At 40.1% G+C, this 25,554-nt stretch overlaps 1 protein-coding gene across 1 annotated transcript; it reads left to right on the top strand.

The window, feature by feature from the left end:
- Positions 1-19,854: 19,854 nt before the first annotated feature.
- LOC125959346 (zinc finger protein 510-like) lies at positions 19,855-25,554 on the top strand. The gene is made up of 3 exons (XM_049692166.1): positions 19,855-20,133; positions 20,310-20,367; positions 25,211-25,554. The coding sequence occupies exons 1-3, from the start codon at positions 19,855-19,857 to the stop codon at positions 25,552-25,554; spliced, it is 681 nt and encodes a 226-aa protein (XP_049548123.1).

Below are 25,554 nucleotides of genomic sequence, written 5' to 3'. Positions count from 1 at the left end.
ATATATTGATAAATTCAAGTTTCTTTGTTTAAACGTCAATAATCTCGTATTAAGTTTAAGGAAGGCAGTCTTCTTCAGAAAAGATGTATATCATTTTATGAACTACGGGGAAGTTTTTTGGAATGTTTTGCTCTCAGGTATCTAGTAAATAGAGAAGCGTGGTTAAGCGTGGACGATTCTGCACTAATTTGATTATTCAAGCAGGAAGTGCTTCTCGTTCTAGATGGATTCTATGAAGGAATTGTGAGATTATGTGCCTTCTCTCGAAAAAAAAAAATACAGAAAATAGGAAAAGGAATAGGAAATAGTGACACTTGTTCGTCACTTGTGCCTAAATTTAAACCAAAAGCACAGGGAAATCGGCCAATCGGCGGACATGTGGGAAGTCGAAGAATGCGGAAAGCACTAGCCCTCAGATACCACTGGAGGGGAATGAAACGCGACATAGAGGACTACGTAAGAAAATGTGATTCATGTCAACGGAACAAAATCTGCCGATACACCAAAGTTCCAATGCAGATCACATCCAAAGCCACACGACCGCACGAAAAAATATACATGGATATAGTGATACTACCAGAATCAAACACCGGCAACAAATACGGGCTGGTAACACAAGATGACCTCACGAAATATGTCACCGTAACTGCGCTAGAAAACCAAGAAGCAGCCACCGTAGCTAAGGCATTGGTGGAAAATGTCATCTGTCAATTTGGGGTCCCAAAAGAAGTGGTCACGGACCAAGGGACCAACTTCATGAGTCAATTAATACAAGACAAATGCAAGCTCCTACAGATCAGAAAGATCCACACGAGTGCCTATCACCCCCAGGCCTATCTGGTGGAGAGAGCCAACCGCGAGTTGGAGATTTATCTACGGCAATACATAAGAGGGGATCCCCGATCATGGGACCAATGCCTCCCATATTTTTGCTTCTCCTACTACAATACAAAAATCAATACTTCCAAGCGATTCTATCCATTCCAACTAATGTTTGGAAGACCCCCGGAGCTTCCAAGCTCCCTAACAAGGGAAGTTGATCCAGGACAAACATACCACCAATATGCATTGGACCTTTGGGCCAGACTCAAGGCACTGCACGCCCAAGCACAGCAAAATTTAAGACTGGCCAAGGCCCGACACAAGCAGGAATATGATTAAAAAAAAACCAACGAATGGCACCCCATGTGGGGGACAAGGTCCTAGTACAAGCCACGACCACCGGTACCACGCCAGAAATTACAAAGCACCTGGAGAGGGCCCTACACGGTGGTGGAACTACCAAGCGAACAGGAACATCCACAAATTGGAACACATCCACAATAATCGACTTAAGAATTTTTTCGAGTGAGCCACGACAAGGAATCTATCATTAGAATTGCAAAGCGACAAACCTGAAGTCGCCAACATAGAATCACGGCACGGCGGGAAAGAACGCAAATGAAGCCTGGGTGCAAGCCCCAGCACGACGCCACGACCATAGGATAATTCACCATGCCTCAACAGACGTAGATAAGCGAGGATAAGTGAGACCGCGCATCCTGGATTAGCATTTGCCAGGATGCGCGGTGCACTAGTAGGCGGTCAGCCAGATGGGACAGATATGAGTATAAAAGGAGCACCGAAATTGATAAGAGATCAGTCGGTGCCACAACTGGAGGCAGTGCTACAATTGGAGACGGTGCTACAACTCCAACCTGGACCGATTCCCGGATCTCCGCAGCGTGGACCCCGCTGCCTCGGACTGCCGCTTCCTCGGATCTCCGCAGCCTGGACCCCGCTGCCCCGGACCGCCGCAGCCCCGGACTACCGCGGCCTGAACCATCCGCACCTAGCCCTTCTGCAGATTTCGCATCTCATCCTCCTGTACCCGAACGAAAATAAAAAACCAGGCGCCACTCGGTCGCCCGCTGCACTTGTTAGTCACTTATTGATGATTAAGGAGGCGTAAGATTGATTGCAAAACGCCTAGCTTAGTACAAAATCGTACTTAGCAGACGTTGGAGGCTATCGTGGCTGATAAGACGCCTTATTAGCCACGATAGTTATTGGAGCATGGGTTCACCGGGAACTTATTGTTAAAACACTCCTGATTGTATTGACACAGGTTAAAATACATTACTAACGGTAACTAGTAACATCCGATCGTATATTTATTTACCAAACGCCTTTATGTTATCAAATGAGTTAGAAAAAGTGAATGTTAGAAGTAACAGGGACGTGTAGGAGCCAAGCGTTACGCGTTACAGTATGAGAAGATACCGCGAGAAGGTGTGAGAGATAGCGAGGAGGGAAGATAACCGATAAAAGAGGGGCGAAGCATATTGGCCAGGCGATTATCAAGAGAAAGTTATTAGTAGTAAAGCACAAACTGTGCAAATCTCTCCAAACCCAACGCCAAACGTCATTCGGTACAGCAAGTACGGCAATGGAGGAAAAGCTGGATTAAGCATAAAGAAATTGTATCAATTGTGAAATTGATTCTTCTGTCAGCTACCGGACAATTGGTATGTAATGGGATAGAAGGCATGTGGGAGATCCGGGAAGTTCCGAGAGCGAAAGACGCGCAATTTTTGTGCTCCAAATGCGTAACAAAACATTGACTAATAGAGCCTGCGGTGTGTTGCCAGAATTGGCTGGCTGGTGTGTGAATGCTGCGTGAGCGGTTTGGCATCACAGTGGCAGTAGTGATATGCGGTGCGAAGGTGCAGTGAAAGGAAGCGAAAATAGCGAAAGCCGCGGCAGGCCGTCAATGACTTTTTGTTTTCGAGTGACGCTGAACCGGGCGGCTTGGTGTAGTGGTGCGCGCGCTACGTGATAGCGATAACAGCGGCCCACTCGTGATTGCCATTGGGACTTCCCCAATAGGCCAGCAGGAGTAATTAATTACTCAGTCAACATTCAAACCTGGAGAACTCCATTTCTGCTGCCACAGGAGTATTTGGTTATGGTTGTTGTATTTGGTTTGCCAACTTGTAATAAGTTAGTGATTAACCTGTGGTTAGTTGTTTACCTTGTGGTGAGAGTGAGTGAGTTGTGAGTTGTGATGGAAAAGGACCTGGCTAAAGAAGGAAGGAAGGAGGAGGAATGTGAGGTAAGAGAAAAGTTTTTTCCATTAGGGGAATCGGCGTTCGGGGATATGGAGAGGGGCGATCGGGTTGGGGCGATCATGGAAGGATAACGCGATCCTACTTCGCCAGGCTTATCGTATATCGGCGGGGCTTGCGCTTGCGCTGACCGGTATCCGTAGAAAGCTTATTAGACCGTTTCCTGTTCGCTCAGCACTGTGAATCTGAAAAAATCTAATCAGCTACAGAGTGGGTCATACGCTAGCGACGTTTTATTCAAAGTTTTAAGGGGTTTATATACCCTTTCGTTTCCTATCGTTGATAGGCGCGAGCGAGATGGATGATCTCGCTCCAAGAGTAAGTAGAAAATATGTTTCGGATAAACCACATGCCTTACATGCTACCACATGCAATGATTACAAAATGTATATAAGAAGCCTGTTGGTGATAGCGTGGGAAAGTTACCAACGCGAAGATAGTCCTAGCTGACATAAAACAGACCCTGTACCGAAGTGCATCAATGTTTTGAGAAGCGACCAACGCATTGATTTGTCTGTTTAGGATTCCTATCGCTCTATGGCGTTGCCGCCCGCACGGTTACCAGACGCTCCTACAATTGTCGCCTAATGCGTCGGTCGTTAATTTATTTTATTTTTGAAATTACAACTTCGCGTTGGTGTGATACGAAATTTCTAACCGTGAATATGATGCAGTTACCCCGTTCTCGACAAAGAAAGAGTGAGAAATTGAATTCCGCGATTGTGATCGAAAGTGGAAAAAATAAATATCACATGGATATAAAAAAATGTGCAAAATAATAATATGAAATTCAATATTTAAAAATGTGCTCCCATGCAGTTAAAAATGTACAAAACCCATGCAGGTTTATTTCATTATTAAACTTATTATTTATTATTAAATATTTTCATAAAATGTGAAAATAAAATTTTATAATAAATAAAATATAAAAATATATATATATACACCTGGTATGACTCGGAAAGTTTAAGATGTGTGATTATGTATCATTATACATTATGTACAGTCAGCGGCCAGTTTATGGGTGTACGCTCCGCCCCATAAATTGCCCTGGCTCTTGGGTTAGTTTCGGGTAGCGGACCCTTTTGGCCACCGCGGTCTCCCTTGTCACAGCTTTCTTGGCATCCCGGTGAACTGCCTGCCTTACCGATTTTTGCTTCATCTGTTGGTTCATCCTTAACGTGGTCGAGTATGGCGTGTCGCAATGATCGATCCGATATATATAGATATAAGGTTGAAAATTTCAGTAGATATTATTTTATCTATTCCATCATTTGGTCCTATTCGATTTATCAATGAACCAAATCAATAGTTAGGTCTGTTAGTGATGTTGGAAATAGAGATGCAACGTGATTGTAAATATGAGCTGGAAAGTTAACATGATGTTTGAGTTTTAAGGCTTTACCTTTCGGGTTAAATTATGTCATTTGGAACCACGAATTATATTTTCCCAAGTTTTTTTATAATATATTTCGACTTTAATGTGCGGTTTGCACATAGTTCGTTAAATTCCAATGGTGGTGGTATGATTTTTGTATTTATTGTCAAATGTGGTATTACAATACGACACACTTGATCCATTTTTCCGGTATTCAGCCTACGATGATTTACATAGTCACATGGTAGATCATAACTAAAAGCACCGCACTTCAAATTTACTCAAACGTCGATCGATCAGATCGAGGGTCTTTCTTCTCTCTCGGACGATCTCGGTGAACATTCCAATCGCAAACCGTTCCGGATAGATAGGATTTTTTGGTAATGTTTTCTATTACTATTCGGTTAATGCTGCTTTATATTGTTGTGCATGAATTTTCGATCGTATAAGGGACATCCGGACAGACATGATCCATTTTTATATATATGTAGATTTAACAATTAAATAACATTAATAATAATATAATAATAATTAAAATGAAATAATATTCTTTCCACAGCTTGATTCATTCATAAAGTATGTAGATATTGAGCCGGACGGGACTTTTAGCAGGCCGTTGGTAGTAGACAGTTATGATTCGACGTCGGACGACAATTCCGACGTCGACAAAGAAATAGAAGAAGAAATAACCAACGCGGAAGTGCACGTCGAGAAACGTCGTCGAGCCGAGAGAAAACGTCGAGCACGCGCGCCAAGAAAAAAAATGAACAACAAAAAAAACGCAAAGGAAAAAGAATGATAAACTGCAATTATTGCCCTAGGAGCTTCGCTGGAAACTTTGCCCTATATAGACACAATAGGCAAATGCACAAGATTGGCACAAATCAAGTGAAACAATTTAAATGTGACCAATGTGACAAAAGTTTCGTAAGCAGAGAGAATATGGAAGAGCACTCCAGACTACATGAACGAAATTTCCAATGTGGGGAGTGCTCTGAAACTTTCAGAACACATATCCAGTTGGAAAAGCACATGCGTACCCACGGCACACAGCAGGGCTACGATTGTTACATATGTAACAAGAATTTCGCTTACGTGCAAGGCGTAAAAAGACACGTGGAAGTAAAGCATCCAACGGCACACCCCAATGCATTCAAATGTGACACATGTGAAGAAACATTTGGAGACTATAAAATAATGAAATGTCACAGGCGCATGTCTGTACGGTCTTAACAACGGCCGTAAATTGTTTGAATACATGATGAAACATAACATACCACCGTAGTATCACAAGTCAAATCATGTTTTTCTGCTAACAGCGATTCAGCGAGCGTTAATAAAATTACTAATGCGAAATTACTTACTAATGCGAAATTGCCCAGATGATCGCCATTCCAGAATGAATCCACAGATGTTCGTCGTGTCATCCCGCGCCACGATCAGCAGCGACAGCGAGGTCGGTAAAATGATGTGGATACGCTACATCATATATCATCATTGGTGGATCCGGAAGGCGTATGTTTCGGGTGCAGTGATACCAAGTTTCTAACCCGAATAAACAGGACCTGGCACGACAGAGGATGCTGAGCAAAGCGAACTGCTCGAAGAAGAAATACTAACACAGCCGGGAGCTGGTAGAAGATCTCGGTCTAGGATAGAAAACACGGGGAGTAGAGCAATAGAACAACAAACTGCTATTCAAAACGCTACCCTTGAACAGTAAACGAAAATGAAAGATGTTCTCTATCAGTTAGTACAGGCGCAATTGCAGCAAAATATTCTATTGACTAACCTTATCAATTTAAAAGAAAATGAGCTACCAACAGAACGATTAAATGACGACCAATGAACGCATTTGTGATATCGTTTCTTTTTTTGTAATTGGAACACTGTTAATGAATATTATTGCTTGTCTCAAAGCTGTTAATAAATAATATTTCTTCCAAACCACCGAAATCATTTATTTATTGTCAAATGTGGTATTACAATACGACACACTTGATCCATTTTTCCGGTATTCAGCCTACGATGATTTACATAGTCACATGGTAGATCATAACTAAAAGCACCGCACTTCAAATTTACTCAAACGTCGATCGATCAGATCGAGGGTCTTTCTTCTCTCTCGGACGATCTCGGTGAACATTCCAATCGCAAACCGTTCCGGATAGATAGGATTTTTTGGTAATGTTTTCTATTACTATTCGGTTAATGCTGCTTTATATTGTTGTGCATGAATTTTCGATCGTATAAGGGACATCCGGACAGACATGATCCATTTTTATATATATGTAGATTTAACAATTAAATAACATTAATAATAATATAATAATAATTAAAATGAAATAATATTCTTTCCACAGCTTGATTCATTCATAAAGTATGTAGATATTGAGCCGGACGGGACTTTTAGCAGGCCGTTGGTAGTAGACAGTTATGATTCGACGTCGGACGACAATTCCGACGTCGACAAAGAAATAGAAGAAGAAATAACCAACGCGGAAGTGCACGTCGAGAAACGTCGTCGAGCCGAGAGAAAACGTCGAGCACGCGCGCCAAGAAAAAAAATGAACAACAAAAAAAACGCAAAGGAAAAAGAATGATAAACTGCAATTATTGCCCTAGGAGCTTCGCTGGAAACTTTGCCCTATATAGACACAATAGGCAAATGCACAAGATTGGCACAAATCAAGTGAAACAATTTAAATGTGACCAATGTGACAAAAGTTTCGTAAGCAGAGAGAATATGGAAGAGCACTCCAGACTACATGAACGAAATTTCCAATGTGGGGAGTGCTCTGAAACTTTCAGAACACATATCCAGTTGGAAAAGCACATGCGTACCCACGGCACACAGCAGGGCTACGATTGTTACATATGTAACAAGAATTTCGCTTACGTGCAAGGCGTAAAAAGACACGTGGAAGTAAAACATCCAACGGCACACCCCAATGCATTCAAATGTGACACATGTGAAGAAACATTTGGAGACTATAAAATAATGAAATGTCACAGGCGCATGTCTGTACGGTCTTAACAACGGCCGTAAATTGTTTGAATACATGATGAAACATAACATACCACGTAGTATCACAAGTCAAATCATGTTTTTCTGCTAACAGCGATTCAGCGAGCGTTAATAAAATTACTAATGCGAAATTACTTACTAATGCGAAATTGCCCAGATGATCGCCATTCCAGAATGAATCCACAGATGTTCGTCGTGTCATCCCGCGCCACGATCAGCAGCGACAGCGAGGTCGGTAAAATGATGTGGATACGCTACATCATATATCATCATTGGTGGATCCGGAAGGCGTATGTTTCGGGTGCAGTGATACCAAGTTTCTAACCCGAATAAACAGGACCTGGCACGACAGAGGATGCTGAGCAAAGCGAACTGCTCGAAGAAGAAATACTAACACAGCCGGGAGCTGGTAGAAGATCTCGGTCTAGGATAGAAAACACGGGGAGTAGAGCAATAGAACAACAAACTGCTATTCAAAACGCTACCCTTGAACAGTAAACGAAAATGAAAGATGTTCTCTATCAGTTAGTACAGGCGCAATTGCAGCAAAATATTCTATTGACTAACCTTATCAATTTAAAAGAAAATGAGCTACCAACAGAACGATTAAATGACGACCAATGAACGCATTTGTGATATCGTTTCTTTTTTTGTAATTGGAACACTGTTAATGAATATTATTGCTTGTCTCAAAGCTGTTAATAAATAATATTTCTTCCAAACCACCGAAATCATTTATTTATTGTCAAATGTGGTATTACAATACGACACACTTGATCCATTTTTCCGGTATTCAGCCTACGATGATTTACATAGTCACATGGTAGATCATAACTAAAAGCACCGCACTTCAAATTTACTCAAACGTCGATCGATCAGATCGAGGGTCTTTCTTCTCTCTCGGACGATCTCGGTGAACATTCCAATCGCAAACCGTTCCGGATAGATAGGATTTTTTGGTAATGTTTTCTATTACTATTCGGTTAATGCTGCTTTATATTGTTGTGCATGAATTTTCGATCGTATAAGGGACATCCGGACAGACATGATCCATTTTTATATATATGTAGATTTAACAATTAAATAACATTAATAATAATATAATAATAATTAAAATGAAATAATATTCTTTCCACAGCTTGATTCATTCATAAAGTATGTAGATATTCAGCCGGACGGGACTTTTAGCAGGCCGTTGGTAGTAGACAGTTATGATTCGACGTCGGACGACAATTCCGACGTCGACAAAGAAATAGAAGAAGAAATAACCAACGCGGAAGTGCACGTCGAGAAACGTCGTCGAGCCGAGAGAAAACGTCGAGCACGCGCGCCAAGAAAAAAAATGAACAACAAAAAAAACGCAAAGGAAAAAGAATGATAAACTGCAATTATTGCCCTAGGAGCTTCGCTGGAAACTTTGCCCTATATAGACACAATAGGCAAATGCACAAGATTGGCACAAATCAAGTGAAACAATTTAAATGTGACCAATGTGACAAAAGTTTCGTAAGCAGAGAGAATATGGAAGAGCACTCCAGACTACATGAACGAAATTTCCAATGTGGGGAGTGCTCTGAAACTTTCAGAACACATATCCAGTTGGAAAAGCACATGCGTACCCACGGCACACAGCAGGGCTACGATTGTTACATATGTAACAAGAATTTCGCTTACGTGCAAGGCGTAAAAAGACACGTGGAAGTAAAGCATCCAACGGCACACCCCAATGCATTCAAATGTGACACATGTGAAGAAACATTTGGAGACTATAAAATAATGAAATGTCACAGGCGCATGTCTGTACGGTCTTAACAACGGCCGTAAATTGTTTGAATACATGATGAAACATAACATACCACCGTAGTATCACAAGTCAAATCATGTTTTTCTGCTAACAGCGATTCAGCGAGCGTTAATAAAATTACTAATGCGAAATTACTTACTAATGCGAAATTGCCCAGATGATCGCCATTCCAGAATGAATCCACAGATGTTCGTCGTGTCATCCCGCGCCACGATCAGCAGCGACAGCGAGGTCGGTAAAATGATGTGGATACGCTACATCATATATCATCATTGGTGGATCCGGAAGGCGTATGTTTCGGGTGCAGTGATACCAAGTTTCTAACCCGAATAAACAGGACCTGGCACGACAGAGGATGCTGAGCAAAGCGAACTGCTCGAAGAAGAAATACTAACACAGCCGGGAGCTGGTAGAAGATCTCGGTCTAGGATAGAAAACACGGGGAGTAGAGCAATAGAACAACAAACTGCTATTCAAAACGCTACCCTTGAACAGTAAACGAAAATGAAAGATGTTCTCTATCAGTTAGTACAGGCGCAATTGCAGCAAAATATTCTATTGACTAACCTTATCAATTTAAAAGAAAATGAGCTACCAACAGAACGATTAAATGACGACCAATGAACGCATTTGTGATATCGTTTCTTTTTTTGTAATTGGAACACTGTTAATGAATATTATTGCTTGTCTCAAAGCTGTTAATAAATAATATTTCTTCCAAACCACCGAAATCATTTATTTATTGTCAAATGTGGTATTACAATACGACACACTTGATCCATTTTTCCGGTATTCAGCCTACGATGATTTACATAGTCACATGGTAGATCATAACTAAAAGCACCGCACTTCAAATTTACTCAAACGTCGATCGATCAGATCGAGGGTCTTTCTTCTCTCTCGGACGATCTCGGTGAACATTCCAATCGCAAACCGTTCCGGATAGATAGGATTTTTTGGTAATGTTTTCTATTACTATTCGGTTAATGCTGCTTTATATTGTTGTGCATGAATTTTCGATCGTATAAGGGACATCCGGACAGACATGATCCATTTTTATATATATGTAGATTTAACAATTAAATAACATTAATAATAATATAATAATAATTAAAATGAAATAATATTCTTTCCACAGCTTGATTCATTCATAAAGTATGTAGATATTGAGCCGGACGGGACTTTTAGCAGGCCGTTGGTAGTAGACAGTTATGATTCGACGTCGGACGACAATTCCGACGTCGACAAAGAAATAGAAGAAGAAATAACCAACGCGGAAGTGCACGTCGAGAAACGTCGTCGAGCCGAGAGAAAACGTCGAGCACGCGCGCCAAGAAAAAAAATGAACAACAAAAAAAACGCAAAGGAAAAAGAATGATAAACTGCAATTATTGCCCTAGGAGCTTCGCTGGAAACTTTGCCCTATATAGACACAATAGGCAAATGCACAAGATTGGCACAAATCAAGTGAAACAATTTAAATGTGACCAATGTGACAAAAGTTTCGTAAGCAGAGAGAATATGGAAGAGCACTCCAGACTACATGAACGAAATTTCCAATGTGGGGAGTGCTCTGAAACTTTCAGAACACATATCCAGTTGGAAAAGCACATGCGTACCCACGGCACACAGCAGGGCTACGATTGTTACATATGTAACAAGAATTTCGCTTACGTGCAAGGCGTAAAAAGACACGTGGAAGTAAAACATCCAACGGCACACCCCAATGCATTCAAATGTGACACATGTGAAGAAACATTTGGAGACTATAAAATAATGAAATGTCACAGGCGCATGTCTGTACGGTCTTAACAACGGCCGTAAATTGTTTGAATACATGATGAAACATAACATACCACGTAGTATCACAAGTCAAATCATGTTTTTCTGCTAACAGCGATTCAGCGAGCGTTAATAAAATTACTAATGCGAAATTACTTACTAATGCGAAATTGCCCAGATGATCGCCATTCCAGAATGAATCCACAGATGTTCGTCGTGTCATCCCGCGCCACGATCAGCAGCGACAGCGAGGTCGGTAAAATGATGTGGATACGCTACATCATATATCATCATTGGTGGATCCGGAAGGCGTATGTTTCGGGTGCAGTGATACCAAGTTTCTAACCCGAATAAACAGGACCTGGCACGACAGAGGATGCTGAGCAAAGCGAACTGCTCGAAGAAGAAATACTAACACAGCCGGGAGCTGGTAGAAGATCTCGGTCTAGGATAGAAAACACGGGGAGTAGAGCAATAGAACAACAAACTGCTATTCAAAACGCTACCCTTGAACAGTAAACGAAAATGAAAGATGTTCTCTATCAGTTAGTACAGGCGCAATTGCAGCAAAATATTCTATTGACTAACCTTATCAATTTAAAAGAAAATGAGCTACCAACAGAACGATTAAATGACGACCAATGAACGCATTTGTGATATCGTTTCTTTTTTTGTAATTGGAACACTGTTAATGAATATTATTGCTTGTCTCAAAGCTGTTAATAAATAATATTTCTTCCAAACCACCGAAATCATTTATTTATTGTCAAATGTGGTATTACAATACGACACACTTGATCCATTTTTCCGGTATTCAGCCTACGATGATTTACATAGTCACATGGTAGATCATAACTAAAAGCACCGCACTTCAAATTTACTCAAACGTCGATCGATCAGATCGAGGGTCTTTCTTCTCTCTCGGACGATCTCGGTGAACATTCCAATCGCAAACCGTTCCGGATAGATAGGATTTTTTGGTAATGTTTTCTATTACTATTCGGTTAATGCTGCTTTATATTGTTGTGCATGAATTTTCGATCGTATAAGGGACATCCGGACAGACATGATCCATTTTTATATATATGTAGATTTAACAATTAAATAACATTAATAATAATATAATAATAATTAAAATGAAATAATATTCTTTCCACAGCTTGATTCATTCATAAAGTATGTAGATATTGAGCCGGACGGGACTTTTAGCAGGCCGTTGGTAGTAGACAGTTATGATTCGACGTCGGACGACAATTCCGACGTCGACAAAGAAATAGAAGAAGAAATAACCAACGCGGAAGTGCACGTCGAGAAACGTCGTCGAGCCGAGAGAAAACGTCGAGCACGCGCGCCAAGAAAAAAAATGAACAACAAAAAAAACGCAAAGGAAAAAGAATGATAAACTGCAATTATTGCCCTAGGAGCTTCGCTGGAAACTTTGCCCTATATAGACACAATAGGCAAATGCACAAGATTGGCACAAATCAAGTGAAACAATTTAAATGTGACCAATGTGACAAAAGTTTCGTAAGCAGAGAGAATATGGAAGAGCACTCCAGACTACATGAACGAAATTTCCAATGTGGGGAGTGCTCTGAAACTTTCAGAACACATATCCAGTTGGAAAAGCACATGCGTACCCACGGCACACAGCAGGGCTACGATTGTTACATATGTAACAAGAATTTCGCTTACGTGCAAGGCGTAAAAAGACACGTGGAAGTAAAGCATCCAACGGCACACCCCAATGCATTCAAATGTGACACATGTGAAGAAACATTTGGAGACTATAAAATAATGAAATGTCACAGGCGCATGTCTGTACGGTCTTAACAACGGCCGTAAATTGTTTGAATACATGATGAAACATAACATACCACGTAGTATCACAAGTCAAATCATGTTTTTCTGCTAACAGCGATTCAGCGAGCGTTAATAAAATTACTAATGCGAAATTACTTACTAATGCGAAATTGCCCAGATGATCGCCATCCCAGAATGAATCCACAGATGTTCGTCGTGTCATCCCGCGCCACGATCAGCAGCGACAGCGAGGTCGGTAAAATGATGTGGATACGCTACATCATATATCATCATTGGTGGATCCGGAAGGCGTATGTTTCGGGTGCAGTGATACCAAGTTTCTAACCCGAATAAACAGGACCTGGCACGACAGAGGATGCTGAGCAAAGCGAACTGCTCGAAGAAGAAATACTAACACAGCCGGGAGCTGGTAGAAGATCTCGGTCTAGGATAGAAAACACGGGGAGTAGAGCAATAGAACAACAAACTGCTATTCAAAACGCTACCCTTGAACAGTAAACGAAAATGAAAGATGTTCTCTATCAGTTAGTACAGGCGCAATTGCAGCAAAATATTCTATTGACTAACCTTATCAATTTAAAAGAAAATGAGCTACCAACAGAACGATTAAATGACGACCAATGAACGCATTTGTGATATCGTTTCTTTTTTTGTAATTGGAACACTGTTAATGAATATTATTGCTTGTCTCAAAGCTGTTAATAAATAATATTTCTTCCAAACCACCGAAATCATTTATTTATTGTCAAATGTGGTATTACAATACGACACACTTGATCCATTTTTCCGGTATTCAGCCTACGATGATTTACATAGTCACATGGTAGATCATAACTAAAAGCACCGCACTTCAAATTTACTCAAACGTCGATCGATCAGATCGAGGGTCTTTCTTCTCTCTCGGACGATCTCGGTGAACATTCCAATCGCAAACCGTTCCGGATAGATAGGATTTTTTGGTAATGTTTTCTATTACTATTCGATTAATGCTGCTTTATATTGTTGTGCATGAATTTTCGATCGTATAAGGGACATCCGGACAGACATGATCCATTTTTATATATATGTAGATTTAACAATTAAATAACATTAATAATAATATAATAATAATTAAAATGAAATAATATTCTTTCCACAGCTTGATTCATTCATAAAGTATGTAGATATTGAGCCGGACGGGACTTTTAGCAGGCCGTTGGTAGTAGACAGTTATGATTCGACGTCGGACGACAATTCCGACGTCGACAAAGAAATAGAAGAAGAAATAACCAACGCGGAAGTGCACGTCGAGAAACGTCGTCGAGCCGAGAGAAAACGTCGAGCACGCGCGCCAAGAAAAAAAATGAACAACAAAAAAAACGCAAAGGAAAAAGAATGATAAACTGCAATTATTGCCCTAGGAGCTTCGCTGGAAACTTTGCCCTATATAGACACAATAGGCAAATGCACAAGATTGGCACAAATCAAGTGAAACAATTTAAATGTGACCAATGTGACAAAAGTTTCGTAAGCAGAGAGAATATGGAAGAGCACTCCAGACTACATGAACGAAATTTCCAATGTGGGGAGTGCTCTGAAACTTTCAGAACACATATCCAGTTGGAAAAGCACATGCGTACCCACGGCACACAGCAGGGCTACGATTGTTACATATGTAACAAGAATTTCGCTTACGTGCAAGGCGTAAAAAGACACGTGGAAGTAAAGCATCCAACGGCACACCCCAATGCATTCAAATGTGACACATGTGAAGAAACATTTGGAGACTATAAAATAATGAAATGTCACAGGCGCATGTCTGTACGGTCTTAACAACGGCCGTAAATTGTTTGAATACATGATGAAACATAACATACCACGTAGTATCACAAGTCAAATCATGTTTTTCTGCTAACAGCGATTCAGCGAGCGTTAATAAAATTACTAATGCGAAATTACTTACTAATGCGAAATTGCCCAGATGATCGCCATCCCAGAATGAATCCACAGATGTTCGTCGTGTCATCCCGCGCCACGATCAGCAGCGACAGCGAGGTCGGTAAAATGATGTGGATACGCTACATCATATATCATCATTGGTGGATCCGGAAGGCGTATGTTTCGGGTGCAGTGATACCAAGTTTCTAACCCGAATAAACAGGACCTGGCACGACAGAGGATGCTGAGCAAAGCGAACTGCTCGAAGAAGAAATACTAACACAGCCGGGAGCTGGTAGAAGATCTCGGTCTAGGATAGAAAACACGGGGAGTAGAGCAATAGAACAACAAACTGCTATTCAAAACGCTACCCTTGAACAGTAAACGAAAATGAAAGATGTTCTCTATCAGTTAGTACAGGCGCAATTGCAGCAAAATATTCTATTGACTAACCTTATCAATTTAAAAGAAAATGAGCTACCAACAGAACGATTAAATGACGACCAATGAACGCATTTGTGATATCGTTTCTTTTTTTGTAATTGGAACACTGTTAATGAATATTATTGCTTGTCTCAAAGCTGTTAATAAATAATATTTCTTCCAAACCACCGAAATCATTTATTTATTGTCAAATGTGGTATTACAATACGACACACTTGATCCATTTTTCCGGTATTCAGCCTACGATGATTTACATAGTCACATGGTAGATCATAACTAAAAGCACCGCACTTCAAATTTACTCAAACGTCGATCGATCAGATCGAGGGTCTTTCTTCTCTCTCGGACGATCTCGGTGAACATTCCAATCGCAAACCGTTCCGGATAGATAGGATTTTTTGGTAATGTTTTCTATTACTATTCGGTTAATGCTGCTTTATATTGTTGTGCATGAATTTTCGATCGTATAAGGGACATCCGGACAGACATGATCCATTTTTATATATATGTAGATTTAACAATTAAATAACATTAATAATAATATAATAATAATTAAAATGAAATAATATTCTTTCCACAGCTTGATTCATTCATAAAGTATGTAGATATTGAGCCGGACGGGACTTTTAGCAGGCCGTTGGTAGTAGACAGTTATGATTCGACGTCGGACGACAATTCCGACGTCGACAAAGAAATAGAAGAAGAAATAACCAACGCGGAAGTGCACGTCGAGAAACGTCGTCGAGCCGAGAGAAAACGTCGAGCACGCGCGCCAAGAAAAAAAATGAACAACAAAAAAAACGCAAAGGAAAAAGAATGATAAACTGCAATTATTGCCCTAGGAGCTTCGCTGGAAACTTTGCCCTATATAGACACAATAGGCAAATGCACAAGATTGGCACAAATCAAGTGAAACAATTTAAATGTGACCAATGTGACAAAAGTTTCGTAAGCAGAGAGAATATGGAAGAGCACTCCAGACTACATGAACGAAATTTCCAATGTGGGGAGTGCTCTGAAACTTTCAGAACACATATCCAGTTGGAAAAGCACATGCGTACCCACGGCACACAGCAGGGCTACGATTGTTACATATGTAACAAGAATTTCGCTTACGTGCAAGGCGTAAAAAGACACGTGGAAGTAAAACATCCAACGGCACACCCCAATGCATTCAAATGTGACACATGTGAAGAAACATTTGGAGACTATAAAATAATGAAATGTCACAGGCGCATGTCTGTACGGTCTTAACAACGGCCGTAAATTGTTTGAATACATGATGAAACATAACATACCACGTAGTATCACAAGTCAAATCATGTTTTTCTGCTAACAGCGATTCAGCGAGCGTTAATAAAATTACTAATGCGAAATTACTTACTAATGCGAAATTGCCCAGATGATCGCCATTCCAGAATGAATCCACAGATGTTCGTCGTGTCATCCCGCGCCACGATCAGCAGCGACAGCGAGGTCGGTAAAATGATGTGGATACGCTACATCATATATCATCATTGGTGGATCCGGAAGGCGTATGTTTCGGGTGCAGTGATACCAAGTTTCTAACCCGAATAAACAGGACCTGGCACGACAGAGGATGCTGAGCAAAGCGAACTGCTCGAAGAAGAAATACTAACACAGCCGGGAGCTGGTAGAAGATCTCGGTCTAGGATAGAAAACACGGGGAGTAGAGCAATAGAACAACAAACTGCTATTCAAAACGCTACCCTTGAACAGTAAACGAAAATGAAAGATGTTCTCTATCAGTTAGTACAGGCGCAATTGCAGCAAAATATTCTATTGACTAACCTTATCAATTTAAAAGAAAATGAGCTACCAACAGAACGATTAAATGACGACCAATGAACGCATTTGTGATATCGTTTCTTTTTTTGTAATTGGAACACTGTTAATGAATATTATTGCTTGTCTCAAAGCTGTTAATAAATAATATTTCTTCCAAACCACCGAAATCATTTATTTATTGTCAAATGTGGTATTACAATACGACACACTTGATCCATTTTTCCGGTATTCAGCCTACGATGATTTACATAGTCACATGGTAGATCATAACTAAAAGCACCGCACTTCAAATTTACTCAAACGTCGATCGATCAGATCGAGGGTCTTTCTTCTCTCTCGGACGATCTCGGTGAACATTCCAATCGCAAACCGTTCCGGATAGATAGGATTTTTTGGTAATGTTTTCTATTACTATTCGGTTAATGCTGCTTTATATTGTTGTGCATGAATTTTCGATCGTATAAGGGACATCCGGACAGACATGATCCATTTTTATATATATGTAGATTTAACAATTAAATAACATTAATAATAATATAATAATAATTAAAATGAAATAATATTCTTTCCACAGCTTGATTCATTCATAAAGTATGTAGATATTGAGCCGGACGGGACTTTTAGCAGGCCGTTGGTAGTAGACAGTTATGATTCGACGTCGGACGACAATTCCGACGTCGACAAAGAAATAGAAGAAGAAATAACCAACGCGGAAGTGCACGTCGAGAAACGTCGTCGAGCCGAGAGAAAACGTCGAGCACGCGCGCCAAGAAAAAAAAATGAACAACAAAAAAAACGCAAAGGAAAAAGAATGATAAACTGCAATTATTGCCCTAGGAGCTTCGCTGGAAACTTTGCCCTATATAGACACAATAGGCAAATGCACAAGATTGGCACAAATCAAGTGAAACAATTTAAATGTGACCAATGTGACAAAAGTTTCGTAAGCAGAGAGAATATGGAAGAGCACTCCAGACTACATGAACGAAATTTCCAATGTGGGGAGTGCTCTGAAACTTTCAGAACACATATCCAGTTGGAAAAGCACATGCGTACCCACGGCACACAGCAGGGCTACGATTGTTACATATGTAACAAGAATTTCGCTTACGTGCAAGGCGTAAAAAGACACGTGGAAGTAAAGCATCCAACGGCACACCCCAATGCATTCAAATGTGACACATGTGAAGAAACATTTGGAGACTATAAAATAATGAAATGTCACAGGCGCATGTCTGTACGGTCTTAACAACGGCCGTAAATTGTTTGAATACATGATGAAACATAACATACCACGTAGTATCACAAGTCAAATCATGTTTTTCTGCTAACAGCGATTCAGCGAGCGTTAATAAAATTACTAATGCGAAATTACTTACTAATGCGAAATTGCCCAGATGATCGCCATCCCAGAATGAATCCACAGATGTTCGTCGTGTCATCCCGCGCCACGATCAGCAGCGACAGCGAGGTCGGTAAAATGATGTGGATACGCTACATCATATATCATCATTGGTGGATCCGGAAGGCGTATGTTTCGGGTGCAGTGATACCAAGTTTCTAACCCGAATAAACAGGACCTGGCACGACAGAGGATGCTGAGCAAAGCGAACTGCTCGAAGAAGAAATACTAACACAGCCGGGAGCTGGTAGAAGATCTCGGTCTAGGATAGAAAACACGGGGAGTAGAGCAATAGAACAACAAACTGCTATTCAAAACGCTACCCTTGAACAGTAAACGAAAATGAAAGATGTTCTCTATCAGTTAGTACAGGCGCAATTGCAGCAAAATATTCTATTGACTAACCTTATCAATTTAAAAGAAAATGAGCTACCAACAGAACGATTAAATGACGACCAATGAACGCATTTGTGATATCGTTTCTTTTTTTGTAATTGGAACACTGTTAATGAATATTATTGCTTGTCTCAAAGCTGTTAATAAATAATATTTCTTCCAAACCACCGAAATCATTTATTTATTGTCAAATGTGGTATTACAATACGACACACTTGATCCATTTTTCCGGTATTCAGCCTACGATGATTTACATAGTCACATGGTAGATCATAACTAAAAGCACCGCACTTCAAATTTACTCAAACGTCGATCGATCAGATCGAGGGTCTTTCTTCTCTCTCGGACGATCTCGGTGAACATTCCAATCGCAAACCGTTCCGGATAGATAGGATTTTTTGGTAATGTTTTCTATTACTATTCGGTTAATGCTGCTTTATATTGTTGTGCATGAATTTTCGATCGTATAAGGGACATCCGGACAGACATGATCCATTTTTATATATATGTAGATTTAACAATTAAATAACATTAATAATAATATAATAATAATTAAAATGAAATAATATTCTTTCCACAGCTTGATTCATTCATAAAGTATGTAGATATTGAGCCGGACGGGACTTTTAGCAGGCCGTTGGTAGTAGACAGTTATGATTCGACGTCGGACGACAATTCCGACGTCGACAAAGAAATAGAAGAAGAAATAACCAACGCGGAAGTGCACGTCGAGAAACGTTGTCGAGCCGAGAGAAAACGTCGAGCACGCGCGCCAAGAAAAAAAATGAACAACAAAAAAAACGCAAAGGAAAAAGAATGATAAACTGCAATTATTGCCCTAGGAGCTTCGCTGGAAACTTTGCCCTATATAGACACAATAGGCAAATGCACAAGATTGGCACAAATCAAGTGAAACAATTTAAATGTGACCAATGTGACAAAAGTTTCGTAAGCAGAGAGAATATGGAAGAGCACTCCAGACTACATGAACGAAATTTCCAATGTGGGGAGTGCTCTGAAACTTTCAGAACACATATCCAGTTGGAAAAGCACATGCGTACCCACGGCACACAGCAGGGCTACGATTGTTACATATGTAACAAGAATTTCGCTTACGTGCAAGGCGTAAAAAGACACGTGGAAGTAAAGCATCCAACGGCACACCCCAATGCATTCAAATGTGACACATGTGAAGAAACATTTGGAGACTATAAAATAATGAAATGTCACAGGCGCATGTCTGTACGGTCTTAACAACGGCCGTAAATTGTTTGAATACATGATGAAACATAACATACCACGTAGTATCACAAGTCAAATCATGTTTTTCTGCTAACAGCGATTCAGCGAGCGTTAATAAAATTACTAATGCGAAATTACTTACTAATGCGAAATTGCCCAGATGATCGCCATCCCAGAATGAATCCACAGATGTTCGTCGTGTCATCCCGCGCCACGATCAGCAGCGACAGCGAGGTCGGTAAAATGATGTGGATACGCTACATCATATATCATCATTGGTGGATCCGGAAGGCGTATGTTTCGGGTGCAGTGATACCAAGTTTCTAACCCGAATAAACAGGACCTGGCACGACAGAGGATGCTGAGCAAAGCGAACTGCTCGAAGAAGAAATACTAACACAGCCGGGAGCTGGTAGAAGATCTCGGTCTAGGATAGAAAACACGGGGAGTAGAGCAATAGAACAACAAACTGCTATTCAAAACGCTACCCTTGAACAGTAAACGAAAATGAAAGATGTTCTCTATCAGTTAGTACAGGCGCAATTGCAGCAAAATATTCTATTGACTAACCTTATCAATTTAAAAGAAAATGAGCTACCAACAGAACGATTAAATGACGACCAATGAACGCATTTGTGATATCGTTTCTTTTTTTGTAATTGGAACACTGTTAATGAATATTATTGCTTGTCTCAAAGCTGTTAATAAATAATATTTCTTCCAAACCACCGAAATCATTTATTTATTGTCAAATGTGGTATTACAATACGACACACTTGATCCATTTTTCCGGTATTCAGCCTACGATGATTTACATAGTCACATGGTAGATCATAACTAAAAGCACCGCACTTCAAATTTACTCAAACGTCGATCGATCAGATCGAGGGTCTTTCTTCTCTCTCGGACGATCTCGGTGAACATTCCAATCGCAAACCGTTCCGGATAGATAGGATTTTTTGGTAATGTTTTCTATTACTATTCGGTTAATGCTGCTTTATATTGTTGTGCATGAATTTTCGATCGTATAAGGGACATCCGGACAGACATGATCCATTTTTATATATATGTAGATTTAACAATTAAATAACATTAATAATAATATAATAATAATTAAAATGAAATAATATTCTTTCCACAGCTTGATTCATTCATAAAGTATGTAGATATTGAGCCGGACGGGACTTTTAGCAGGCCGTTGGTAGTAGACAGTTATGATTCGACGTCGGACGACAATTCCGACGTCGACAAAGAAATAGAAGAAGAAATAACCAACGCGGAAGTGCACGTCGAGAAACGTTGTCGAGCCGAGAGAAAACGTCGAGCACGCGCGCCAAGAAAAAAAATGAACAACAAAAAAAACGCAAAGGAAAAAGAATGATAAACTGCAATTATTGCCCTAGGAGCTTCGCTGGAAACTTTGCCCTATATAGACACAATAGGCAAATGCACAAGATTGGCACAAATCAAGTGAAACAATTTAAATGTGACCAATGTGACAAAAGTTTCGTAAGCAGAGAGAATATGGAAGAGCACTCCAGACTACATGAACGAAATTTCCAATGTGGGGAGTGCTCTGAAACTTTCAGAACACATATCCAGTTGGAAAAGCACATGCGTACCCACGGCACACAGCAGGGCTACGATTGTTACATATGTAACAAGAATTTCGCTTACGTGCAAGGCGTAAAAAGACACGTGGAAGTAAAGCATCCAACGGCACACCCCAATGCATTCAAATGTGACACATGTGAAGAAACATTTGGAGACTATAAAATAATGAAATGTCACAGGCGCATGTCTGTACGGTCTTAACAACGGCCGTAAATTGTTTGAATACATGATGAAACATAACATACCACGTAGTATCACAAGTCAAATCATGTTTTTCTGCTAACAGCGATTCAGCGAGCGTTAATAAAATTACTAATGCGAAATTACTTACTAATGCGAAATTGCCCAGATGATCGCCATCCCAGAATGAATCCACAGATGTTCGTCGTGTCATCCCGCGCCACGATCAGCAGCGACAGCGAGGTCGGTAAAATGATGTGGATACGCTACATCATATATCATCATTGGTGGATCCGGAAGGCGTATGTTTCGGGTGCAGTGATACCAAGTTTCTAACCCGAATAAACAGGACCTGGCACGACAGAGGATGCTGAGCAAAGCGAACTGCTCGAAGAAGAAATACTAACACAGCCGGGAGCTGGTAGAAGATCTCGGTCTAGGATAGAAAACACGGGGAGTAGAGCAATAGAACAACAAACTGCTATTCAAAACGCTACCCTTGAACAGTAAACGAAAATGAAAGATGTTCTCTATCAGTTAGTACAGGCGCAATTGCAGCAAAATATTCTATTGACTAACCTTATCAATTTAAAAGAAAATGAGCTACCAACAGAACGATTAAATGACGACCAATGAACGCATTTGTGATATCGTTTCTTTTTTTGTAATTGGAACACTGTTAATGAATATTATTGCTTGTCTCAAAGCTGTTAATAAATAATATTTCTTCCAAACCACCGAAATCATTTATTTATTGTCAAATGTGGTATTACAATACGACACACTTGATCCATTTTTCCGGTATTCAGCCTACGATGATTTACATAGTCACATGGTAGATCATAACTAAAAGCACCGCACTTCAAATTTACTCAAACGTCGATCGATCAGATCGAGGGTCTTTCTTCTCTCTCGGACGATCTCGGTGAACATTCCAATCGCAAACCGTTCCGGATAGATAGGATTTTTTGGTAATGTTTTCTATTACTATTCGATTAATGCTGCTTTATATTGTTGTGCATGAATTTTCGATCGTATAAGGGACATCCGGACAGACATGATCCATTTTTATATATATGTAGATTTAACAATTAAATAACATTAATAATAATATAATAATAATTAAAATGAAATAATATTCTTTCCACAGCTTGATTCATTCATAAAGTATGTAGATATTGAGCCGGACGGGACTTTTAGCAGGCCGTTGGTAGTAGACAGTTATGATTCGACGTCGGACGACAATTCCGACGTCGACAAAGAAATAGAAGAAGAAATAACCAACGCGGAAGTGCACGTCGAGAAACGTCGTCGAGCCGAGAGAAAACGTCGAGCACGCGCGCCAAGAAAAAAAATGAACAACAAAAAAAACGCAAAGGAAAAAGAATGATAAACTGCAATTATTGCCCTAGGAGCTTCGCTGGAAACTTTGCCCTATATAGACACAATAGGCAAATGCACAAGATTGGCACAAATCAAGTGAAACAATTTAAATGTGACCAATGTGACAAAAGTTTCGTAAGCAGAGAGAATATGGAAGAGCACTCCAGACTACATGAACGAAATTTCCAATGTGGGGAGTGCTCTGAAACTTTCAGAACACATATCCAGTTGGAAAAGCACATGCGTACCCACGGCACACAGCAGGGCTACGATTGTTACATATGTAACAAGAATTTCGCTTACGTGCAAGGCGTAAAAAGACACGTGGAAGTAAAGCATCCAACGGCACACCCCAATGCATTCAAATGTGACACATGTGAAGAAACATTTGGAGACTATAAAATAATGAAATGTCACAGGCGCATGTCTGTACGGTCTTAACAACGGCCGTAAATTGTTTGAATACATGATGAAACATAACATACCACGTAGTATCACAAGTCAAATCATGTTTTTCTGCTAACAGCGATTCAGCGAGCGTTAATAAAATTACTAATGCGAAATTACTTACTAATGCGAAATTGCCCAGATGATCGCCATCCCAGAATGAATCCACAGATGTTCGTCGTGTCATCCCGCGCCACGATCAGCAGCGACAGCGAGGTCGGTAAAATGATGTGGATACGCTACATCATATATCATCATTGGTGGATCCGGAAGGCGTATGTTTCGGGTGCAGTGATACCAAGTTTCTAACCCGAATAAACAGGACCTGGCACGACAGAGGATGCTGAGCAAAGCGAACTGCTCGAAGAAGAAATACTAACACAGCCGGGAGCTGGTAGAAGATCTCGGTCTAGGATAGAAAACACGGGGAGTAGAGCAATAGAACAACAAACTGCTATTCAAAACGCTACCCTTGAACAGTAAACGAAAATGAAAGATGTTCTCTATCAGTTAGTACAGGCGCAATTGCAGCAAAATATTCTATTGACTAACCTTATCAATTTAAAAGAAAATGAGCTACCAACAGAACGATTAAATGACGACCAATGAACGCATTTGTGATATCGTTTCTTTTTTTGTAATTGGAACACTGTTAATGAATATTATTGCTTGTCTCAAAGCTGTTAATAAATAATATTTCTTCCAAACCACCGAAATCATTTATTTATTGTCAAATGTGGTATTACAATACGACACACTTGATCCATTTTTCCGGTATTCAGCCTACGATGATTTACATAGTCACATGGTAGATCATAACTAAAAGCACCGCACTTCAAATTTACTCAAACGTCGATCGATCAGATCGAGGGTCTTTCTTCTCTCTCGGACGATCTCGGTGAACATTCCAATCGCAAACCGTTCCGGATAGATAGGATTTTTTGGTAATGTTTTCTATTACTATTCGGTTAATGCTGCTTTATATTGTTGTGCATGAATTTTCGATCGTATAAGGGACATCCGGACAGACATGATCCATTTTTATATATATGTAGATTTAACAATTAAATAACATTAATAATAATATAATAATAATTAAAATGAAATAATATTCTTTCCACAGCTTGATTCATTCATAAAGTATGTAGATATTGAGCCGGACGGGACTTTTAGCAGGCCGTTGGTAGTAGACAGTTATGATTCGACGTCGGACGACAATTCCGACGTCGACAAAGAAATAGAAGAAGAAATAACCAACGCGGAAGTGCACGTCGAGAAACGTCGTCGAGCCGAGAGAAAACGTCGAGCACGCGCGCCAAGAAAAAAAATGAACAACAAAAAAAACGCAAAGGAAAAAGAATGATAAACTGCAATTATTGCCCTAGGAGCTTCGCTGGAAACTTTGCCCTATATAGACACAATAGGCAAATGCACAAGATTGGCACAAATCAAGTGAAACAATTTAAATGTGACCAATGTGACAAAAGTTTCGTAAGCAGAGAGAATATGGAAGAGCACTCCAGACTACATGAACGAAATTTCCAATGTGGGGAGTGCTCTGAAACTTTCAGAACACATATCCAGTTGGAAAAGCACATGCGTACCCACGGCACACAGCAGGGCTACGATTGTTACATATGTAACAAGAATTTCGCTTACGTGCAAGGCGTAAAAAGACACGTGGAAGTAAAGCATCCAACGGCACACCCCAATGCATTCAAATGTGACACATGTGAAGAAACATTTGGAGACTATAAAATAATGAAATGTCACAGGCGCATGTCTGTACGGTCTTAA

The sequence above is a fragment of the Anopheles darlingi genome, chromosome 2, assembly GCF_943734745.1.
Source record: "Anopheles darlingi chromosome 2, idAnoDarlMG_H_01, whole genome shotgun sequence".
Lineage (NCBI taxonomy): Eukaryota > Metazoa > Arthropoda > Insecta > Diptera > Culicidae > Anopheles > Anopheles darlingi.
The sequence above is the reverse complement of the archived record's forward strand: the minus strand, read 5'-3'. Positions and strand labels throughout refer to the sequence as shown.